Raw genomic sequence first — 19484 nt, 5'->3', positions numbered from 1 at the left:
GGGTCCCAGGCCCTGAAAACCCACCGTCCCTTTGTACTTTCGGAGTCCTTGGCTTTGGGAGACCCCCCCCCCCCCCCGACAGATCCTTAGAGGGCAGGCTCCCCACCCTCAAGCACGTGGTTTGGGGCATCTATTTTTCAGGTGCATTCTCCAGGCAGTGAGAGAGCAGGGTGCCCGGCAGGGGGAATTGAGGTTGCCAAGGACAGCCCAAGACGCGGAGCTCGAGCTGTTGGGGCCAGCCCCCATCGTCCTGTTCCTGCAGCGCGAGGCCAAGAAGACAAGGTAGGAGGAGGCCATCCTCAGTGAGCTGACTGTCCCCTGTGGGGCAGCAGAGTGAGCTCAGCCACCAGCTTGTCTGTCCCGTTTTCAAGTGTGTGTTGCCTGTTTTGGTTGGAGGGAACACGGACAAGATCACTGCAGATGTGAATACGGACAAGATGAGGGAATTTGGGCTGGTCGTTAGGGTTAATGACCACTGCGTGTGAGGCCCCAAACCTCTGCGGCTGTTCCCGTGCTGGGTTTACAGGGAGAGTTCCGGGTGACTCCCGGGGGGCAGAACCTGGAGCACAGAGTGAGTGCAGGAGGGCAGTGGGGTCGGGAGCTCTCCCCCCACCCCCACCGCTGGGTCCCATAGCTGCGTGTTCGCAGCCAGCGCCCAGAGATCCTTGGGAACGGGTTTGTCCCTTGGCGGGCCGAGAAAGTGGCGGGCTGGATCAGTGGCAGGTGCCGTGCCCAGAGCCCCAAAGTCTCATCACTGCGCTCTGGCGGGACATGGGGCCGGCCACGGTGCTGGGAGCGGGGCATTGCCTCCCTCAGCCGGCGACCAGAGCGTGAGTTTGGGGACTCGTGGTTTGTGTGATACTCACCAAAAAAGGAAGCCCGTGTGGCTCGAGAGTCCCCCGTACTCTTGGGGCAGTGTGGCGAGCACCTCGCTCTGCTCTGCACTCTCACCCAGAGCCCCGCGTTCAGTTCGAGCGTCACGGGTTCGCTCTGCGTTTCTAGAGAGCACCCAGGAGCCCTTTGACCAGGTTTCTTAGAAGGTCAGTGAGGAGACCCACCTCAGGCAAAGCGTCTCGTCATCTGAGTCTGCTGGTTCATTTGTAGAGAGGGCTGTTACGTGGTGCTCGTGACCGGCTGTGCACACAGATCGGACGTGTCTGCCTGGGAGCGGGAGAGCCGTCTTCCACGGCTGTGCTGGCACCTTGTTTCACGTTTCAGAAGAGCCGTGCTGGGACAAGGCAGGGGGCTCGGGGACGATTCAGAAACCTGGCGTTCACCCTGGGAAAGGGGAGTCGGGGACAGCTGGGAGACGTGCAGTGTGAATCCGGCCCCGGTGACACTTCTCCTGGCGGCCCTGCGCCGTCCACATGAGGCTGAGGACCACGGTCAGCAGGGGAAGCCGCTTGGGCTCTTCCGGGCCTAGGAGTTGCCCCGACCCCGGCGGCTGAAGCAGAAGCAGAAGGCGAGCAGTCCCGGCAGGGCCGTAAGAGCACGAGGCGGGGCAGAGGACAGCTCTCCTAATGTGGCCGTGCTGTGTCCCCGGTGTCACCGGGATCGCGTTCCTTCTGCTGACGCAGGCTGAGGACGCGGGAGGTACACGGCTGCCCAGTGCCGCTGGCTGCCGTGTTCCCGGTACCAGTGTTGAGGGCGGGGGGGTGGGGGGGTGGGGGGCGGGAGGGGGTTCTCATGCCCGATCGGCCCTCCCCAGGCTGCCTGGCTGTACCCCGCCATCACAGAGGAGAGGCTGGGAGGGGTGTGACCAGACCAGGAACAGAGCAGGCTCCCCGCGGGGGCTGCCGCCCGCACCTCGCGGCCGACACGCAGCCCTGACGCGCGGCCCGGGAGACCACCGTGTGACACGTTCATCACATGCGGCGAACCCGTGGTGCAGAGTGGGATCGAAGGCCGCCGAGGGGAGTCGCGAAATCACCGCGGCATCCCCCCGAGGCTCGGGGCCAGACTCCCGTCGCCGTGATGTTCACAGGCAAAGGGTTCAGAGGAATATGAAGGCGGGCGAGTGCACTTTCCTGACCTTTTCAAAAACAGTCAGGCCACTTTCACTTCCAGCCTCCGAGCCCAGTTGAATGAAACCTTTGTGCAGTTTACAGAAAGTGAAGCGCGGGTCGGCGAGCCGGAGAAGCTCAGACTCCTCGCGGCCTCTCCTGCCCTGAGTCACATTTCTTCTGAGTTGTCTGCTAACACTTGCCTGAAACACACTTTCTCTGAACCTCAGAACTTGCTCACAGGCGGCCCTCATCTGAGTGCTTTAAAAATACAAGAAACGTGTGACGCGCCATTCAAGACAGGAAATGACAGACCACATGCAGCCTGGTGCAAAGATGCTCCGGTTATGGTGAGATGATATTGGTGGGAGTTGTCAGGGGCTCCTCCGTTGGATGCTTACGGAACACCAGCCGAGGTCTGCACACAACGTGAAAAGGCACTTTCTCTGCGTCCAGTCTTTGTGGGGAGTATGCGTGGCATGGGACTGTCAGTCCCCCCTGTTAAACACGAACAGTTTGGGGGCCGTCAGTTAAGTGTCCGACTCTTGATTCCTGCTCAGGTCATGATCTCACAGTTCTTGAGTTCGAGCCCCACTCCGGGCACAGTGTGAAGTCTGCTTAGGATTTGGTGTCTCCCGATCTCTCTCTTTCAACATAAATAAATAAAGTTAAAAAAAAGAAAAAGAAAAAAAAGACAAACAGTTTTATCCAGGCCCATCCACTGTGCTGGTACTTCTGAGGTCAGGTAGAATGGGTGACTTCTCACACACTGTGTGCATATTTTTTACAGACTTTAAAAAAATTGTCATTCAACATTTCATCTGTTTTTGAGAGACAGAGACAGAGTGTGAGCTGGGGAGGGGCAGAGAGAGAGAGGGAGACACAGAATCCGAAGCAGGCTCCAGGCTCCCAGCTGTCAGCACAGAGCCCAGCGTGGGGCTCGAACCCATGAACCATGAGACCGTGACCTGAGCCAAAGTCGGATGCTTACCCGAGCCAGGTGCCCCATGCTATGTGCGTATTTAAAAATGATTGCAGGTAGAGGGGCGCCTGGATGGCTCAGTCAGTTAAGAGTCTGACTCTTGGTTTCAGCTCAGGTCGTGATCTCACAGTTAGTGGGTTCGAGCCCCGCTTCGGGCTCTATGCTGACGTTGCAGACCCTGCTTGGGATTCTCTCTTTCCTTCTCTCTCTGCTCCTCCCGTACATACTATCTCCCTCTCTCCCTCTCACAATAAATAAACTTAAAAAAAAAAAATTTGCATGTAGAGATAGGAAAATTTGTGTTGAATTTCTTGTAAAAGTTCAACAGAACTGACATTTTTAGTTGTATCCAGTCTTCCCCAAGGATAAGCTAGTCTTGGAAAGTGAATGTGAGGAGGAAAGTCATGGTCAAGGGAACCAGGAAAAAGAACTGAGTCCTGGCCTGAGACAGACGGGTCCTACCTCTCTCACCCCATGACCTCCAGCAGATACAGAATAAAGGTCACATCTGCAAGAAAAAAGACCTCCTCTAGTCTATTTGTCACCCCTGAGAACAGAGTTTTCCAAAGCTGTTGTCACCTGGGGAAGTTACCTGTTGATGCCTTTGGGGCTCTATTTCATAACTTTTGAATTGGTTCTGGGTTTGGAGCCCTGACATCAGAGTTGAAGGACAAGACACCTTTGTGGGTTTTGTGGGGATTCTGTTTTATTTTGTTTTTTAACGTATAATTTACATACCAAAGGAGTCGCCCTTTAAGCTGCACAGTTCAGCCGTCTTCATTTCTTCACAGAGTTGTACAACCATGACCACCGTTTAATGCCAGAATATTTTCATCAGCCCCCAAAGCAGCCCTGTACTCATTAGCGGTCTGTCTCTTGCCACCAACTTCTGGCAACCACTCAGCTGCTTTCTGTCTCTGGATTCGCCCGCTTAAGACATTTTATCTAAACAGGTTTATACAATATGTAGCCTGTGACGTCTGACGCTTTTTTTCGCTCGGCGTTATGTTTTCAAGGTTCATCCATGGTGTGGTACAAATTGTCCCTAAATCCTTTTTGTGGCTGAAGATACTCCATTGTGTGGACATTCTACAGTTTTGTTTATCCACTCATCGGTTGATGAACTTTTAGGTGGCTTCCACTCTTCGGCTATTACGAACGCTGCTGCTGTGAACATGCATGTACAGTATTTGTGGGGGTATATTTTACCATTTCTCTTGGGTGTTCACCCAGGAGCGGAAGTAGTGCTGGGTCACAAAACAACTTTATGTTTAACTTTTCAAGGAACTGCTAAACTGGTTTCCAAAATCAGGCACCATTTTACCGTCCCATTGGCAATACGTAAACGTTCCCATTTCTCAACATCCTCATCAGCACTTGTCATTGCCTTTTTTTTTTTTTTTTAATCTTAGAAAATTTTATGTGTGAAGTGGAGAGAGAGCGAGCCAGGGAGAGGGGCCGAGGGAGAGAGAGAATCTTAAGCAGGCTCCACACTCAGCATGGAGCTTGACACGGGGCTCGATCCCACGGCCCTGGGATCATGACCTGAGCCGGAATGAAGAGTCAGTTGCTCAACAGACTGAGCCACCCAGGTGTCCCGGTGTCAGTGACTAATGGTGTTCAAGATCTTTGCGTGTGGTTGTTGGCTATTTGTATATCTTTTGGAGAAATGTCTATTCAGACCTTCTGTCTGGTTTTAATTAGGTTCCCATTTTTTTATTGCGTTGTAACTGTTCTTTATATATTCTGGATACTAGTCATTCCAGATACAAATTATCTTATTGGATATATGATTTATAAATCTTTTCTCCTGTGGGCTGTCTTTTCACTTTTTTGATGGTGTCCCTTGAAGCACTAACGTTTTAAATTTTGACGAAGCCAAGTTTATCTGTTTTTTCCCTTGCGCATTGTGCTTTCAGTGTCCTCAGAAACTATTCCCCACCCCAAGGTGATAAAGATGTGTTTTTGTCTAAGCATTTTATAGTTTTTAGTTTTTACATTTAGGTTTTTGATCCATTTTGGTTAATTTGTATATATGGTGTGAGGTAGGGTCCAACTTCCTCCTTTTGCTTGTGGAAATCCAGTTGTCCCAGGATTGCTTGTTGAAAAAACTATTCTTTCTTCTCTTGTATTATCTTGGTAAAAGATTTATTTCTAAACTCTTAATTCTACTCCATTGTCTCTCCTTGTTGTGATTTGATCATGCAGTTGTTATTTTTTATTCTATTGATACAGTTATTACATTAATTGATTTTTCTTTTTTAAATCTTTTAATGTTTGTTTATTTTTGAGAGAGAGAGAGAGAGAGAGAGAAAACTCAAGTGGGGGAGGGGCAGAGAGAGAGGGAGACACAGAATGTGCAGCAGGCTCCAGGCTCGGAGCTGTCAGCACAGAGGTCAGCTCGGGGCTTGAACCCAGGAGCCGTGAGATCATGACCTGAGCCAAAGTTGGATGCTTAACCAACTGAGCCACCCAAGTGCCCCCACATGAATTGATTTTTAGATATTAGGCCAACCTTGCACTCGTAAGATAAATTGCTTGGTCATGGTGTATATTCCTTTTTGCTGGATGTGGCTTACTAATACTATGTTCAGGATTTATGGGTTTAGGTTTAGAAGGAATATTATTGTGTAGTTTTCTTTCTTGTGATGTCTTTCTTCAGTTTCGGTATCAGGGTAATACCGGTTTCTCAGAACAATTTCGGAAGTCTTTTTTTTTTTTAACAAAAGTGTTTGTGTAGGATTGATGTTAATTCTACTCTAATGGTTCAGTGAAATTTATCCGTGAAACCGTCTGGACCTGGGCTTTCCTGTGTTGGAAATGCTTTGATTGTGAATTTACCCTCATGTTTTACCTCAGTACAGACCTTCTATTTCTTCTTGAGTCAGTTTCAATATTCTCTTTCTTTTTAGGAATTTTAAATTTCATGTAGGTTATGTAATTTCACATACAATATGTATGTGAATTTTTCACCATCCTTATTTCTATAAGATCGGTAGCAGTTTTCCCCCCTTTCATTCCTGATTTTAGTATTTCAGGCTCCTTCCTTTTTGTCATTGTTCATCCCGCTCGATTTACCTGTTCCGTTGCTTTTCAACGAATCAGCTTTTCATTTTCTTGTGTTTTTTTCTCTATTACTTTTCTGTCCTCTTTTTCATTTATTTTTAGTCTAATCTTTATTATTTCCTTCCTTCTACTTACTTTGGCTGTAGTTTCCTCTTGTTTTTCTAATTTCTCAAGGTAGAATGTTAGGTTATTTGATTTGAGGTCTTTTTCCTGTCGGCACATGCCACGTACATGCCTCTCCGAGCACGCTTTACTTGCATCCCGTAAGTTTTGATATGTTTGTGGAAAAGAGTTAATTAACATGACAGGTCTGAATTACTATTCTTGGGAAAGACTGGTTGCAAGATGGGCCCCTGGCCTACATTTGGAAACTTACATTTGGGGAAATTCCCATTTCCAGAACTGGTAAGAGTTATGCCTACACTGTACAGACAATATGGCTTATGCTTTCCTTTTTGGAATATGGGATTTGGATTTTCGCCAAGCAGAGTATGCCTGCACGTCTAGCCCCAGCAGAAGCCCTGGGCCCTGAGTCTCTAATGAGATATTGGTGACACTTCACACGTCTGATTATACTTTGTTGCTGGAGGAATTTAACTCCTCCTGTGTTACTCCACTGGGAGAGGACCCTTGGAAGCTTGCGGCTGGTCTCCCCGACAGCCACCCCTCCACCTTTTCCTTTGCTGCTTTGCTCGGTATCCTTTTGGTTGTAGTCTATTTGTTGAGTGCCATGAGTCCTCTAGTGAATTACCAGACCTGAAGGTGGTCTGGGGACCCTGACACGTGTAGTTTTGTGCTCATTCATCTCAAAGTATTTTTGAATTTCTCTTGTGAAATTTTTGTCTTGCTGGTCTTTTAGGATTGTGTTCCTTAATTTCCACATGCTTGCGAACATCCCAGATGTCCTTGTATTATTGGGACAAATTTAATTTCAATTTTGTTGTGCTGGCAAATATACTTCAATCTCATCATTGTATAATTTCAGTCCTTGGCATATGTTAATGAGGCTTTTTTTTTTTTTATGGCCTCAAATATGATCTATCCTGGAGAAGGTCCCATGTGCATACGATAGGAATGTGCATTCCGCTGCTGCTGGACAGAGCGTTCTACTAGGTCGGGTTCATTTGTAGTCTCGTTCCATTCTTTTATTTCCTGTTGGTCTTCCACTTCTTCTACCCAGCATTTAAAGTGAGGTATTGAAGTCTGCAACTACTGTTGTTGAATTGTCTATTTCTCCCTTCAAATGCTGTCAGGTTTTCCTTCATGTATTTTAGGACTCTGTTGTTGTTAAGCATATGTATTGATGATGATGATGATGATGTCTTCTTGTTTAATTAATCCTTTTATCATTATAAAATATGCTTCTCCATCTATAGTAGGTTTTTATCTTTAAGTCTGTCTTGTCTGACATTAGGATAGCTACTCCAGTTCTCTTGGTTGCTTTTCTGTGCTATATTTTTTCTATCCTTTTGCTTCCAACCTATGTAGGTCTTTGAATCTAAAGTGTATTTCTTGTGGACAACATAAAGTTGGATCATATTTTTTTAATTCATTCTGTCCATTCTGCCTCTTGACTAGAGTGTTTGGCCATTTATTTACATTCAATGTAGTTATTGATCAGGTGAGATATACATCTGCCACTTGCTCCCGTGTAGTGTTGTACCCTTCCCCTACTGCTATGCCATTATTGTCCTGTAAATTAAATCTGTATGCATTCTAAGTCCATGAGAACAGCTTGATAACTATTGTTTTATGCAGCTTTTAATTCTGATTGGAGGAAAAAAAGTTAAAGATGAAAAATATATTTATAATTTTTTATATGTGTTGCTACCTTTACCAGTACACTTAGTTCCCCCCGCCCCCAGTGGTTTGAATCACTCTCTAGTGTCCTTTCATTTCAACCCAAAGGACCCCCTTTATAGAAGTTATTGTAAGGAAGTTCTGCTAGTGACAATTTCTCTGTTTTTGTTTACCTTGAAATGTCTTAATTTTTTCTTCATTTTTGAAGGAAAGCTTATTAGGTATCTGCTTCTTGGTTGACAGTCTTTGTATTTCAGCACTGTGAATATGTCATCCCGCTGCCCTCTGGTCTGTGTGGTTTCTGGTGAGAAATTGGCCATTAATCTTTTGAGGGGCCCTTTGTGAATGACAAGTCACTTCTCTCATGCTGCTTTCACGATTCTTTGGGTGGCTTGTGGCAATTTATTATAATGTGCCTTGGTGGTGGATCTCTTGGGGTTCATCCTGCTTGGATTTCATTGAGCTTTTTGGATGTGTAGATTCATGTCTTTTTTTCAAATTTGGGAAGTCTTTGACCATTAGCTCTTTAAGTATTCTTTCTACTGCTATCTCTCCTTTCCCTCTGGAATGCCCATTATGTCTATGGTAGTACACTTGGTGGTGTCCCATGGGCCTCTGAGGCTCTGTTCATTTTCCTTTGAACTTCTTTCTCACTGTTCTTTAGATTTGATCATTGCTATTGATATGTCTTCAAATTCACGGATTCCTCTGCCATGTCATAGCTGTTCCTGAGACTACTAGTGAGTTTTTTGTTTTAGTTAATAGAATTTCAACTTTAGAATTGGTCTTTGGTTCTTTTTTTTTTACAATTTTTCTTTACTTATATTCCTTGTTTTGTGAGCCATTGTTCTCATACTTTCCTTTAGTTCTTTGAAGATAATTAAAATAACTTTTAAAACCATTTCTGGTAAGTTCAATGTCTCGGGGTTTTAGGAATAATTTCTATTAGTTGCTTCTTTTCTTTGTATGGATCACACTTTCTCGTTTCTTTACATGTCTTAACAATATTTTGTTGCATAGGTATTTAAAATAATATAATATGGCAAAAAATAAATAAAATAATATGGCAACCCTAGAAATCAGGTCCTTGCCTCTCCTGTCCCAGGTTTGTGGTTGCTGTTTATTATTGTTGCTATTTGTTTATGCCTTAACTTGTCTGAAATAGTCTGTATTCTTTATTGTTTGTGATCCCCAAAGTCTCTGTTTAATTTAGCGATCAGCTAAATGACCGGACTGAGACTCCTCTAAATGCCTTGAAGCAGTGAATCTCCAGGTCTTGGGAAGGGGCACTGTGTGCATGTTGGGGCTTGCCTCCGATGTTTTGTTGGGCAATTGGCAACCTTGCCTCAGCCTTCACTTCCTTGCAGAGCCTCGGGGTCAGCCAGAGATGAGAGTTAGAAAGCCTTCTCAGGTCTTTGCTGAGCGTGTCCACAGCCCTGAACGTGCATACTGCCTTCTAGACTCCTAGGAACGTGTCAGAGGTTTTTACAGCCCACTATAGGCATCTCATCCCCCAGCTTCTTTTTTGTACCAGCTGCTGTCACCGCCTCAGGTGACTTTGGTGCTAAATTGTTGCCACCGATCGTTTCCCACAAATACCCTGTAGAAAGCTGTTCACAGGAGGGGTTTCTGAGTCAGGTCGGATAAAGACAAAGCCTGTGAGTCAGGGTTTTCCTTAGTAACTGGGCCTCCAGGATGCTGCCGGACAGGCCAGAAAATGACAGAGTCCCAAGAAGAGAGCTTTGGGGGAGGCTACAGACACAGTGGGGGTTGGGGCAATGGCTACCCTGACTTTCAGATGATTGGGTTTTAAGGAGTTTGGAAAAGTGGGTGTATGGCAATTTAAACCTCCACAGAGCTTGATGTTCTTCCTGAGACTCAGCCATTTTTCCTGAAGAAATGCTCATCAGATGGTTACAAGCTTTTGGTTAATTTCCAAGGGTTTTGTAAAAAACTTGATCTTGAAAATGACTGCTTATACAGAGAAGCAGGTTCTGGAGGTTCTCACTGCACTTTTCCTACTACATGACCCACCCAGCCGGCTGACTTTTTTTTTTTTTTAATTTTTTTTTTTTAACGTTTGTTTTTGAGAGACAGAGAGAGAGAGCACGAGTAGGGGAGGGGTAGAGGGAGAGGAAGATACAGAATCCGAAGCAGGCTCCAGGCTCTGAGCCGTCAGCACAGAGCCTGATGTGGGGTTCGAACCCACGAACCGGGAGATCATGACCTGAGCCAAAGTTGAACGCTTAACTGACTGAGACATCCAGGCGCCCCCCAGCCAGGTGATTTTAATGCAACCATGTGTATCGCGGATGTTGTTATTGATAAATAACATCTGACTTCTGGTACATCAAAACTGATGTTTATTGAATGATAATATATTAACCATTAGTACTAATACCATGATATTAATTATCCACAATATTATGCTATTTATTGTTGTTATTACAGCCCTCAATATTTAATATACCTTACTTCCCAAATGTAAAGTTTATTTACAGTCAAAGAAGTATGGGGTTTACTGCTATGTTGTCTTTTAAATGTGTGCTCTGAGCACAGGCCCAGGACATTTGCCGTTCTGGCTGCAGCTGCCCCTGCCTGGTCATGACATTGGCTCGGTCTGTGGAGCATTCGTGTGCACTCAGCCACCGGTGGCAAAGCTAACGGCCATAAATCAAAGCAAATCAATGCACAAATGCAGAATTCAAGTGGTAAAAATCAAGAGTTAGTTATTGAAATCCTGGCAGGTACATGTTTTGTGTTTCAGGAGGAGTATAAACTTTCCTTCCATCTGTGAAGTTCATGTTCCACTGTTGGGCATTAACACTATGATGACAGAGCAGTTTATTAATTCAAAATTGTCAGATATGGGCCAGGATTTCAAGTACAGTAAGAGTTTGCTAGTGGGATGGAATCCAAGAGAGTCCTTTTGGGTTTTTTTTTTTTTTGTAATTTTTTTTTTTTTTTTTGGAAAGAGTCCTTTTCTAAAATGCAAACAAACAAACAAAAAAGAAAATAATAAAGAGGAAACTTGACAATTTATTGTTCGTAATATATACCAGGGAACCAGATACACTCTGGTCGGCTGCTAGGATGTAAAATGGACCCTTGGTGAAGTTCCAGAAGAACTGTTTGGTTAAGGTGCCGTTGGAAACAGCAGGTTGGCACGGGGGGCCCCAGAGCTCCTTGGACACAGTGGCCGTTGTCGTTGCCGGGGCTTAATTACGGTTCTGCTCCCCTCGAGTCTGCGTGGATGTCACAGATGCAGTTCACACTACACGGGCTCTTTATTCGTGTAATAATGAGAGCATATTTATTTGCCTTGAGTATTTCACAAGTGTCCTCTTTGGAGAATACCGGCAAGATTAAGTAAGAGTTTCTCGCTAACACTGTTGCTCAAGAACATCAAACATGATGGGCTGAGAGTGGATGGATGACGCGTCTTTGGCTCCTGGCGTCTTTGATTTTTTTTTTTTTTGCTTCCCTTTTCTTACGTATAAAATAATCTTATTGTGGGGCCATGGCTATTGTTTCTAACACAAATGCCAGGAACCACTTAGCAAAATATTTTATTTCAACTTTAATGGGTAGTTTTGGTAACGATCAAGAGTGACGCGTTCAAGTCAGCCACAACACGGAGCCACAAACCAAGGACTTCAAAGAGAGTCCTTTTTAGAACTCTGAAGGAACTGCAATTTCTATTTCTACTTCTCCACATTATCCAACTTAATTATTGGCAATAAGTGGCTGTTGGCAGGAAGCACACATCACGTGGCTCCAGTTCTGCTTTGGAAAAGGTCAGCGAGAGGCAGAAACGCTGGGCTCCGATCCCCGGACACGTGTTCCAGAGCCCATTATGCAATGTTGCCCTCACTGATTAATGGCCGCTTGCACAAGAAGTTTCTCATTACCCCAGATGCAAGCATCCTGGGAATGATTAACTTTGTGACATAACTCTCCACACACAACTACGAAAGATTCACACAGAGCTTCAAAACAATGTGCTTCAGAAATAACCCAATGTGTTTCGGCTTCTTAATGTGTGCGTGATTAACAACTGCTTCACAGCCACTGAGTGAAACGGAGAAACCTAGTGGGGAGGTTTTTGTTCTGTTTTGTCTTGTTGGTTTGTTTGGAGGAGTAGGAGTTTCCTGAGACTGGTTCACGTACGAGCCCTCCTATTTTAACCTTACCTTCACGTATTCTAATTTGCTGTGGAAGGCGCAGGTCTGTTTTACAGCGCTCCGTCCTGTGAACTAATATTGGCGATACAGTTGCTTTTCTTAAACACTTTTTGGGCCAGAGAGACAGAACGCTCATACGCCCACGCGCGATGGAGAGTTAGTGTGACGGTTGGTACTGATTTCCTGGGGCCAAAAGGATAAAGTTTAATTCTGCATCTTGTTAAGTATTTTCAAATCTCACCCAGTAGAGTGCAGTCTGAAATGCTTGGCGTAATGGGACTTTTGTTGTAAGTGGCAGGAAATCAACCAGAGTGGCTTAGGTGAAGGGGAGCTTTGTGACTCTCAGCATGGAAGCCAGGCGAGACAGGGGAGTGGCATCCTTGGATGCCGCCGGAGCCACGGTCTCGGGGCTGCAGGGACACACTCCGATTCTTGTCACACACTGTCTGGCTTGTAGCTTCGTCCCCTGGAACTGGTCTCATAGACTGGCTTCCCTGATGGCAGCTCCCCGCTGCCTGGCTCGCCACCAGGGAGGAAGGGGAACTCTCTTCACTCAACACCGACTCAGAACCCCCCAGGAGAGGCCTCTGCTGGGTGAAGTAGACCACATGGCCTCCCTGTGGCTGTGGGAGTAGGCACTGTGATTGGAGGGTGACTTTTCCAACAGAAGGGAGGGCTGCCGTTCTGGCCGGAAAATTCATAGCGGCCATGATGGCCAACCTTGACCCAACCAGCCATCCTTACCCCCACGGGCCCCCCAGTCGTGCAAGGCATCCCTCCCTGCGTGTCCGCAAATGCAAATGTTTGCCCTGAGCCCAGCTGTAAGCGCACGCCCCCCAGGGCTCATCTACCGGCTCGGGGCCAGGCATCGCTCTGCACAACCAGGTAGACGGTGGCCTCCATGCTGTTCAGCCATCTCAGCACATCGTGCCAGGGAGGGAGGGAACCTTTTGGAAACGGGGATGAAGCACAATGAGCTCTCTGGTCCCCAAAGCCCCCATGTCAGAGGAAGGGACGTGACAGGGCCAGTGGATGTCAGACGTGCACGGTTGACCTACTTTCCCGTAGCCAATCTCGGTACCCAGGCTCCCGCTGATCAGGTTTCCCCTGAAGGATCACTGGAGAGACCTTTGTGGGGATCTTTCCGCCTCACTGGTTCGCTTTTGTTGCTGCCCTTGTAGAGGGTCCTGGAACTTGTCGTGGGCTGAGGATCCCCTTACAGCCGCATCTGGCTGGCTAGTGCAGGGGTGGCAGTCCGTCGTCCGACATCCAAGGACACGATCCTTCTCAAATTCCCAGTTGTGACTCTGGACTGGGAGTGACTAAAGGGCTTCGCCGCTTAGCAGCATGCTTTGCCATTGGGCCCTCTTTAGACCTCGGCTTAGGGGCACCGGCCTTCGTGCAGCGGGACCTAGAGGGCTTGGGGAGGTTCCTGCTGTGCCCCAGCGTGCGGCCGTGTCCGCAAGGGCCTATGCTAGCCGAGGAGTACCGATGCAGCCCGCCTGGGGGGTTGGGGTCAGCCGGTGGAGGGGCCTGGTCAGGGTAAGACTCCAGGCCCGTGTTGCGTCTTTTTATGTGGCAACTGACACAAACTCAGCCTGAAGTGAGCCAGACCGCCAGAGGGAATCCGCCGACCGGCCGGCGCCAGGACCAACCAGACCTGCGGTCCCGTCTTCCGCCAGCTCTGCCTCTCAGGACGTGCTCCCTGGCAGTGCCCAGCTTGCATCTTCCGGAGCCTTCCCACCACGGAGCGGGGCAGTCTTCCCTCCGCTCCGCCCGGCGGTACTTGGGGAAGGACTTGGGCCCCGTGGCCGGGGCTGAGGACTCCAGGCTTGGAGTGGAGAGACCGGGCGGGAGGCGTCCGTCGCATGCACAGATGGCCGCGTGGAGTGGCCCCGCGCAGGTCTCTGCGCCCGTGTCTCTAGGTTACTTGTGCACTCGCCCACTCCCCTTTGGACCTGCACTCGGGCCGGAACTCCCGGGAAACCACTCGGCGTTCGCGGGCCCCCTCGAATCTGCGTTGCCACCGACTGAGCCAATGCACGGGCCGCAGGCTTTTCCCAAATTTGTAAGAGTTGTGTTGAGCGGTGCTGGTTCCCCTCGCCCCACCACCCAAGCCACGTTTGTGATTTATCCTTTTGTTTTCTCAGAGGGTAAGAAACGTCCGGTTCTTCTCACGTAGGGCCACTCAGAGTACGTGGGTGTGCGCTAAGAGGCACCGTATTCTCTCGTCCGCGGAGCAAGCAGTTCTCCAGTTTCCTCCTGCCCGATGGGCAGGGGACACCAGGCGGCTTTTCCTAAATACCACATCTTGTTCCCTAAAGAACACTTGCAGAGAGGGTGACGCTTGGGCCTCTTTTTTCTGAACAGTATACACGACGCGGTGCCTCTGTTGGAAGTGAGGTGAGATCACTTAGCCTCCAGCGCTGCCGGGTGGCCCCGTGAGCGGCAGAACGAGAAAGGGGCAGAGTCGGGAGGGGGGGCCACCACACACGCCTTCCCATGCCCTCAGGTCTGGCTGGCCCCGAAGCACACCTTACGATGGCCTGTCTCCACGGTGCTTTGCGTTGTTTTCTGCACAGCGGTTGCAGGCAGGGGTGCAGTTCAGGCTACCGCCCTGCCCCAATGGCCCTTCTCTGGCTCCGGCCGCAGGGTGGCCATTAGCTTCGTTGCTGAGGGTCCAGCCTTCAGAGTCCAGGCGCTTTGGGGATGTCCCCGTCACCCCTCGCCTCCCACACTCCGGCCTCACCGAAGGCCAGTGGTGTGGGCGAATGCTGACCGTGGAGCTGTCCTGCAGCCCGGCCAGAGCCGCAGGAAGCAGGTCCCCGGGCGGGCGATGCTGCCTGGTCCCTGCGGGGCGGGCAGCCCTGGGAAGGGCCGTGACCCAGGGCGGACCCGCTTCCTGGAACCGGGCCTGATAAGGGGCGGCGCGTTGTCTCCGGGTTTCAGGTGAACTCCCCGAGAGTTACCAACCACTTCGTCCTAGCTTCGCTTAGGGGTTTTTTAGTACTGGTTTCCCCAAGAAGGACTCTGTGTGTTCGGGGATGGGAGAGAGAGAGAGAGAGAGTGAGAGAAAGAGCGCATGTGTGTATGTGTGAGCAGCATGATTTCCTTTTGGTAATTATTTTGGAAAACGTTCAGAGAGGCCTGAAATAGTGACCAGCAGCAGGGGGAGGGGTGGGGCTTGCTGTGCCCTGGGTGGGTCACACGGTCTCCACAGCGGACACTGCCCTCGGGCCGGGTATGTGGGCAATTCTGCAGAGACAGCCACGGCCAGCGCGTGCTGTCCACGGTCCCGGAATCCTGCCAGGTCCTTCCCGAGGCCGCGGGACTCCCTGGGACAGGCCTATTACCTCCTTGTAGCGCGTTAAATGCCTGTCACTGACCACCTAAATCTTCCTTGCAGAGTTCTTTGGACCCGTAGGAGAGGAGTGGTGTTCAGATCTAAGTTATTCGAGAGGGTGGAATGAGCTAAGTTTAGTGGAGGCTAAAAATAGAGCACGAGGGCGGGTCAGGCCCGTGGGCTTAGGGGCTGCCTGCCCAGCCCCTGGCCCTCCCCGGGCACCGCATGCGAATGCTGGTTCCAGAAGGTGCTCGTAGCCCATTACTCATATGTCAGGTCCCCTGTCATGATGTATGTCATGCACCAACTGCATTTCCATAGAAGAGAGTGAGTCACCAGCCGGTGGGGCCTCTCTGTGAGCTTCTGGAAGGAACGGGCTGCAGAGGGAGGGAGTGCTTGTCACAAACCGGAAGGCAGGGGAAGGGGCCTTTTATAGCATTCTGTGGTGGCTTTTTTTCCATAGGTTAATTTTTATCTTAACGACCAAGATAAGGTTGGATGGCCTTTTTATGAGAAATCTATTTAAATACGAGGGATTATTTGAGCTCCATTTTTAAAAGCCAAGGGCATTTTTTCATGGTGCTCGGTGTATAAATAAAACGTATTCATAGCTGTTTGAATTGAATTCATAGCTGTTTGAACTTAACAGCGCTCGCTGCCTGTGACGTCGTTGGAGTGCCCCCTCCACACGCCGTGGACACAAAATGCCCCTTTGTTCTCGTCCGTGGGGACAGCCGCGAGCGGCCAGGCGCGCCCACCCCGGACCCCGTGAGCTGGGGCTCGCCGCTCAGAACAGATGGCGATTCTCAAACCGAATGCTATTCCGATGTGCGCTCACTGAGGACAAAGATCTAAAAATAGACTTGAATGGGCATAACCTGCAAAAATAAGTTGTCAGCTTCTTTTTACTCCTGCTGGGTTGAAAACAAAGCTGTCAGCAATTTCTGCGAGTTGAGGAATCCGTGTGCTTTCCTATTTTAGAGAAAGCTTTTTCGGTACGACTGTAATTGAGTCTCCTTAAATCCCTCAGTGTCAACAAACTCCCATCTGCTGTTCTAGAGCCTCTAAGTGAGCGATGAGACACTCGCCGCCTGGGGGCGGTCAGGCCCAGGGCGGGGGGACTGTAGGACAGACTCATGGGGCCAGGTGCACAGGGCAGGGGTCCGTCCTGTGAAGACACTGGGCTCCCAGGCCGGGCTGGGGAGGGCCGGCTGGGGGGGGGGGGCCGCCCGCACTCTCACACCTATTGTGGTGCAGGCTGGGCTTTGGGGAGCCTCCTTCCCAAGGTACAGGGTGCCATCTGGCCGTCTGTGAAATGACCCCCATGCTAATGGCGGGTGGACCCTGGGCAGGTCGGGGGTGGCTGGACTCCTTGCCTGGGGATGCGGTCCCTCTTCCGGAAGTCCCCGGGCTCGGCCCCGAGATCCCTCTGAAGGCTCGCAGTTTGACCCGGACCTTTGGGCCCCACCAAGCGCAGTGTCCCTGCCAGGTTCTGGCCCTGAGTGGGACGGGCTCTGGCCGGCACAACACGCAGGGGGCCTCCTAGAGCCACCGCCTGTTTCCGAAACTTGCCCCCAACGCAGGCACCCCAAACTCAGGCTGCAGCTTCAGTTCTGCTCGGAAACGGTCACCACCGTTTCTGTCCTGCTTAACCTGCACACGCCCTCTGGGCATGATGGAAACAGCCCTGGGGCCCACCTCATGTAGGCGCACACACACACACACACACACGCACACACACACACACACACACACACACACACACACACCCCACACACACCACATACACAGTGTGCTGAGGAGAAGCCTGATTTCTCCTGGGGCGGGGTTGGTGACGTACCTGAGGATACCAAGGAACGAGGGACATGCCAAGGGGCTGGGGCGGGGGGGGGGGGGTGGTTGTGGGGAGCAGAGCTGGGCCAAGTCCGCAGCGGGCCCTGGCTGACCGCCAGGCGCAGACAGTGTTGGAGGCTCTGGGAATCTGCCCGGAGTCACAGGGCCTCGTTACCCGGTGAATTAACCTGATGTAACCTGTGCGCATCGAGGCGGGGTTGGGCTCACCACTCCGGCTTCTCCCAAAGGCTGAGCTGGGACGGAAGCCGCCTACCCACCCCACCCCCGCCTCCACCCCTGGGTGCACACTCGCCTGATACCGCCAGCCGGGGCTCCGGGCTCCTGGGGGAGCTGGGTGCTGTCCGTGCCCCCAGCTTCCAGCCCACCACACTGAGACCACAGGGAGCCTCGGCCTGGGTTTCTGACCCCGCATGACCGTGCTCACAGCCAAAGACACCTCAGACAATCAGGGCTTTGAAAATACTTCAAAATAATTGGAAAGGATGCCATGGACAGGCACAGGTCCCAAACGCACCATCCTTAAAGGAAACGGAGCTTTGAAAGGAGTAGAAAGAACACGGGACTTCAGAACCAAAGTGAGGTAGACTGCGGAAGCCCCGACGGCCTTTGAGCCCTTGGAACAATGACCGTCTCGGTGGCGGTGAGGTGAGGACGGGCTCCCTTGATCCCCTGGTCCTGACGGCCCAGCCGCCCGGCTCAGCCAGCCGTGCCCGGGCGACGCCACCCCCGAGAGAAAGCGCCCGGCACCGAAGATGGAGGACTCCTTGGAAGAAACCACCCCGCCGAGCCCCCGGGAAGTCGTAACACGGCGTCACGACCGTGTTGGAGAGGGTCCCCGGCGCAGCGGGGGCACTAGACGCCAAGTCCCGCGCGTGAGACAAGGCAGCTGCTGACCTCTGGCAAAGCAGCTCCAGTGGTGGGAATTGGTCCTGAGGAGCGGATCGAGCCCGTGCACCAGCCTGTTGGTCTCTGACACCAGCCCACGAGCGCCTTCGCGGGTGGCAAGTCGGGGTAAAGGCACGCGGCGCTCTCCAGCGGACGGCACCCCCCGGCAGCTGGAAGGGTGACGCAGATGCGAGCACAGAACTGCAGGGAGAAGCGCTCCCCGTGCTCTCAGAAGAACAGGCCACGACTCCCTGGGTACGGCTCACCCCCGGGTTCACGTGATATGCCTCTACTACACGCGCCTTTTCCAGTTTTCCTGCAATTGTGTTAGTGTTTCTACCGCGGCCGTAACAAACTTGGCCTGGGAAAGTCGAGGCCTCGGGCCGCACGCACGTGTAATCTGACGGCTCTGGGGGTCGGGAGGCCGACCTGCAGCCCCTTGTCCGTGGGGCTGTTTCCTTCCAGAGGCCGCAGGGGAGGGTCCCTTCGCTGCCTTTCCGGCTGCTGGCGGTGCCTGCGTCCCCGAGTCCCCGGGCCCGCGTCCCCAGCCCCACCTGCAGACGCATAACCACACGCAGTCTGAGCTCTCTGCCCCCGGCTGGGACCTGCGGCCACACTGCATGCATTCGGGCTGCCTGGAATCATCTCTCGGTTTTCGGTCCGATGAGCAGTCTTGTCTTCCTCCTAGTTTCCTTCGCTTCATCTGCTACCCTATTTCCCCCCTCTGTCAGTAACCCAGCGATTTACAGGGTCTGGGGATGAGGACGCGACATCTCTGAGGGGCCGACGTTCTGCTCACAATGAGATGTGTGCACTTTAATTAGCCAAGAGGACCCGGACAACCAGAAAGCTCTGGGTGCTTCGTATTCACGTTCTCCGGCTTTACCGACTCCTCCCTGTCATTTCTGTGCCCCGTTGTCCGGTTCTTGGCTTTCGTTCTGAATGTGCAGTGATCCACTCTCAGCATCCTTCATTTCACACCACGTTTTCCATTTCTGGGATCTGGATTGCTGGGGCAGCGCAGAGGAGCCTGAGCGTGGTTCCGTTAGGGCCGTGTTACAAGCCGTCCCCCAAATTTGCTGCTCGAAACAACACCACCGTTTTTTCTTGCAGTTGTGCGGATCCACTTGGACTGTGCTCAGAGGGGCAGGTCTGCCCCACTCGGCATCAGCTGAGGCTGCTCCTGTCCCCAGGGAGCTCCTGTCTCCACGGGGCCTCTGATCAATCCCGTGTCCAGCCCGGCCCCCCGGCAGCGTGGGAGAAGGTGGATGCCCAGACCCTCCTAAGGACAGGGCACAAGACCCTCAGGGGGGCGCTTCCCCTGCAGTCTGTGGGCAGAACGACAGTCAGGCCTGTCCAGTGTCGGA

The 19484-nt window shown here is 51.0% G+C and overlaps 1 protein-coding gene across 8 annotated transcripts in view; it reads left to right on the top strand.

Moving 5' to 3' along the window:
- AUH (AU RNA binding methylglutaconyl-CoA hydratase) overlaps positions 1 to 19484 on the top strand; it is a 208369-nt gene that overhangs the window by 161591 nt on the left and 27294 nt on the right. For 3 of the 8 annotated variants that reach the window (XM_042913419.1, XM_042913426.1, XM_042913425.1), the window contains exons 10-11: positions 142 to 282; positions 2234 to 2574. In XM_042913419.1, coding sequence (XP_042769353.1) covers positions 142 to 282; positions 2234 to 2362 — 270 coding nt within the window. In that variant the 3' untranslated portion in view covers positions 2363 to 2574. Of the gene's footprint in view, positions 1 to 141; positions 283 to 2233; positions 2577 to 19484 lie in introns of those variants that run through there. The other 5 variants (XR_006195964.1, XM_042913421.1, XM_042913420.1 and 2 more) reach the window with 3 other exon arrangements.

Source organism: Panthera leo, chromosome D4 (genome assembly GCF_018350215.1).
Source record: "Panthera leo isolate Ple1 chromosome D4, P.leo_Ple1_pat1.1, whole genome shotgun sequence".
In the NCBI taxonomy this organism is placed as follows: Eukaryota; Metazoa; Chordata; class Mammalia; order Carnivora; family Felidae; genus Panthera; species Panthera leo.
The sequence above is the reverse complement of the archived record's forward strand: the minus strand, read 5'-3'. Positions and strand labels throughout refer to the sequence as shown.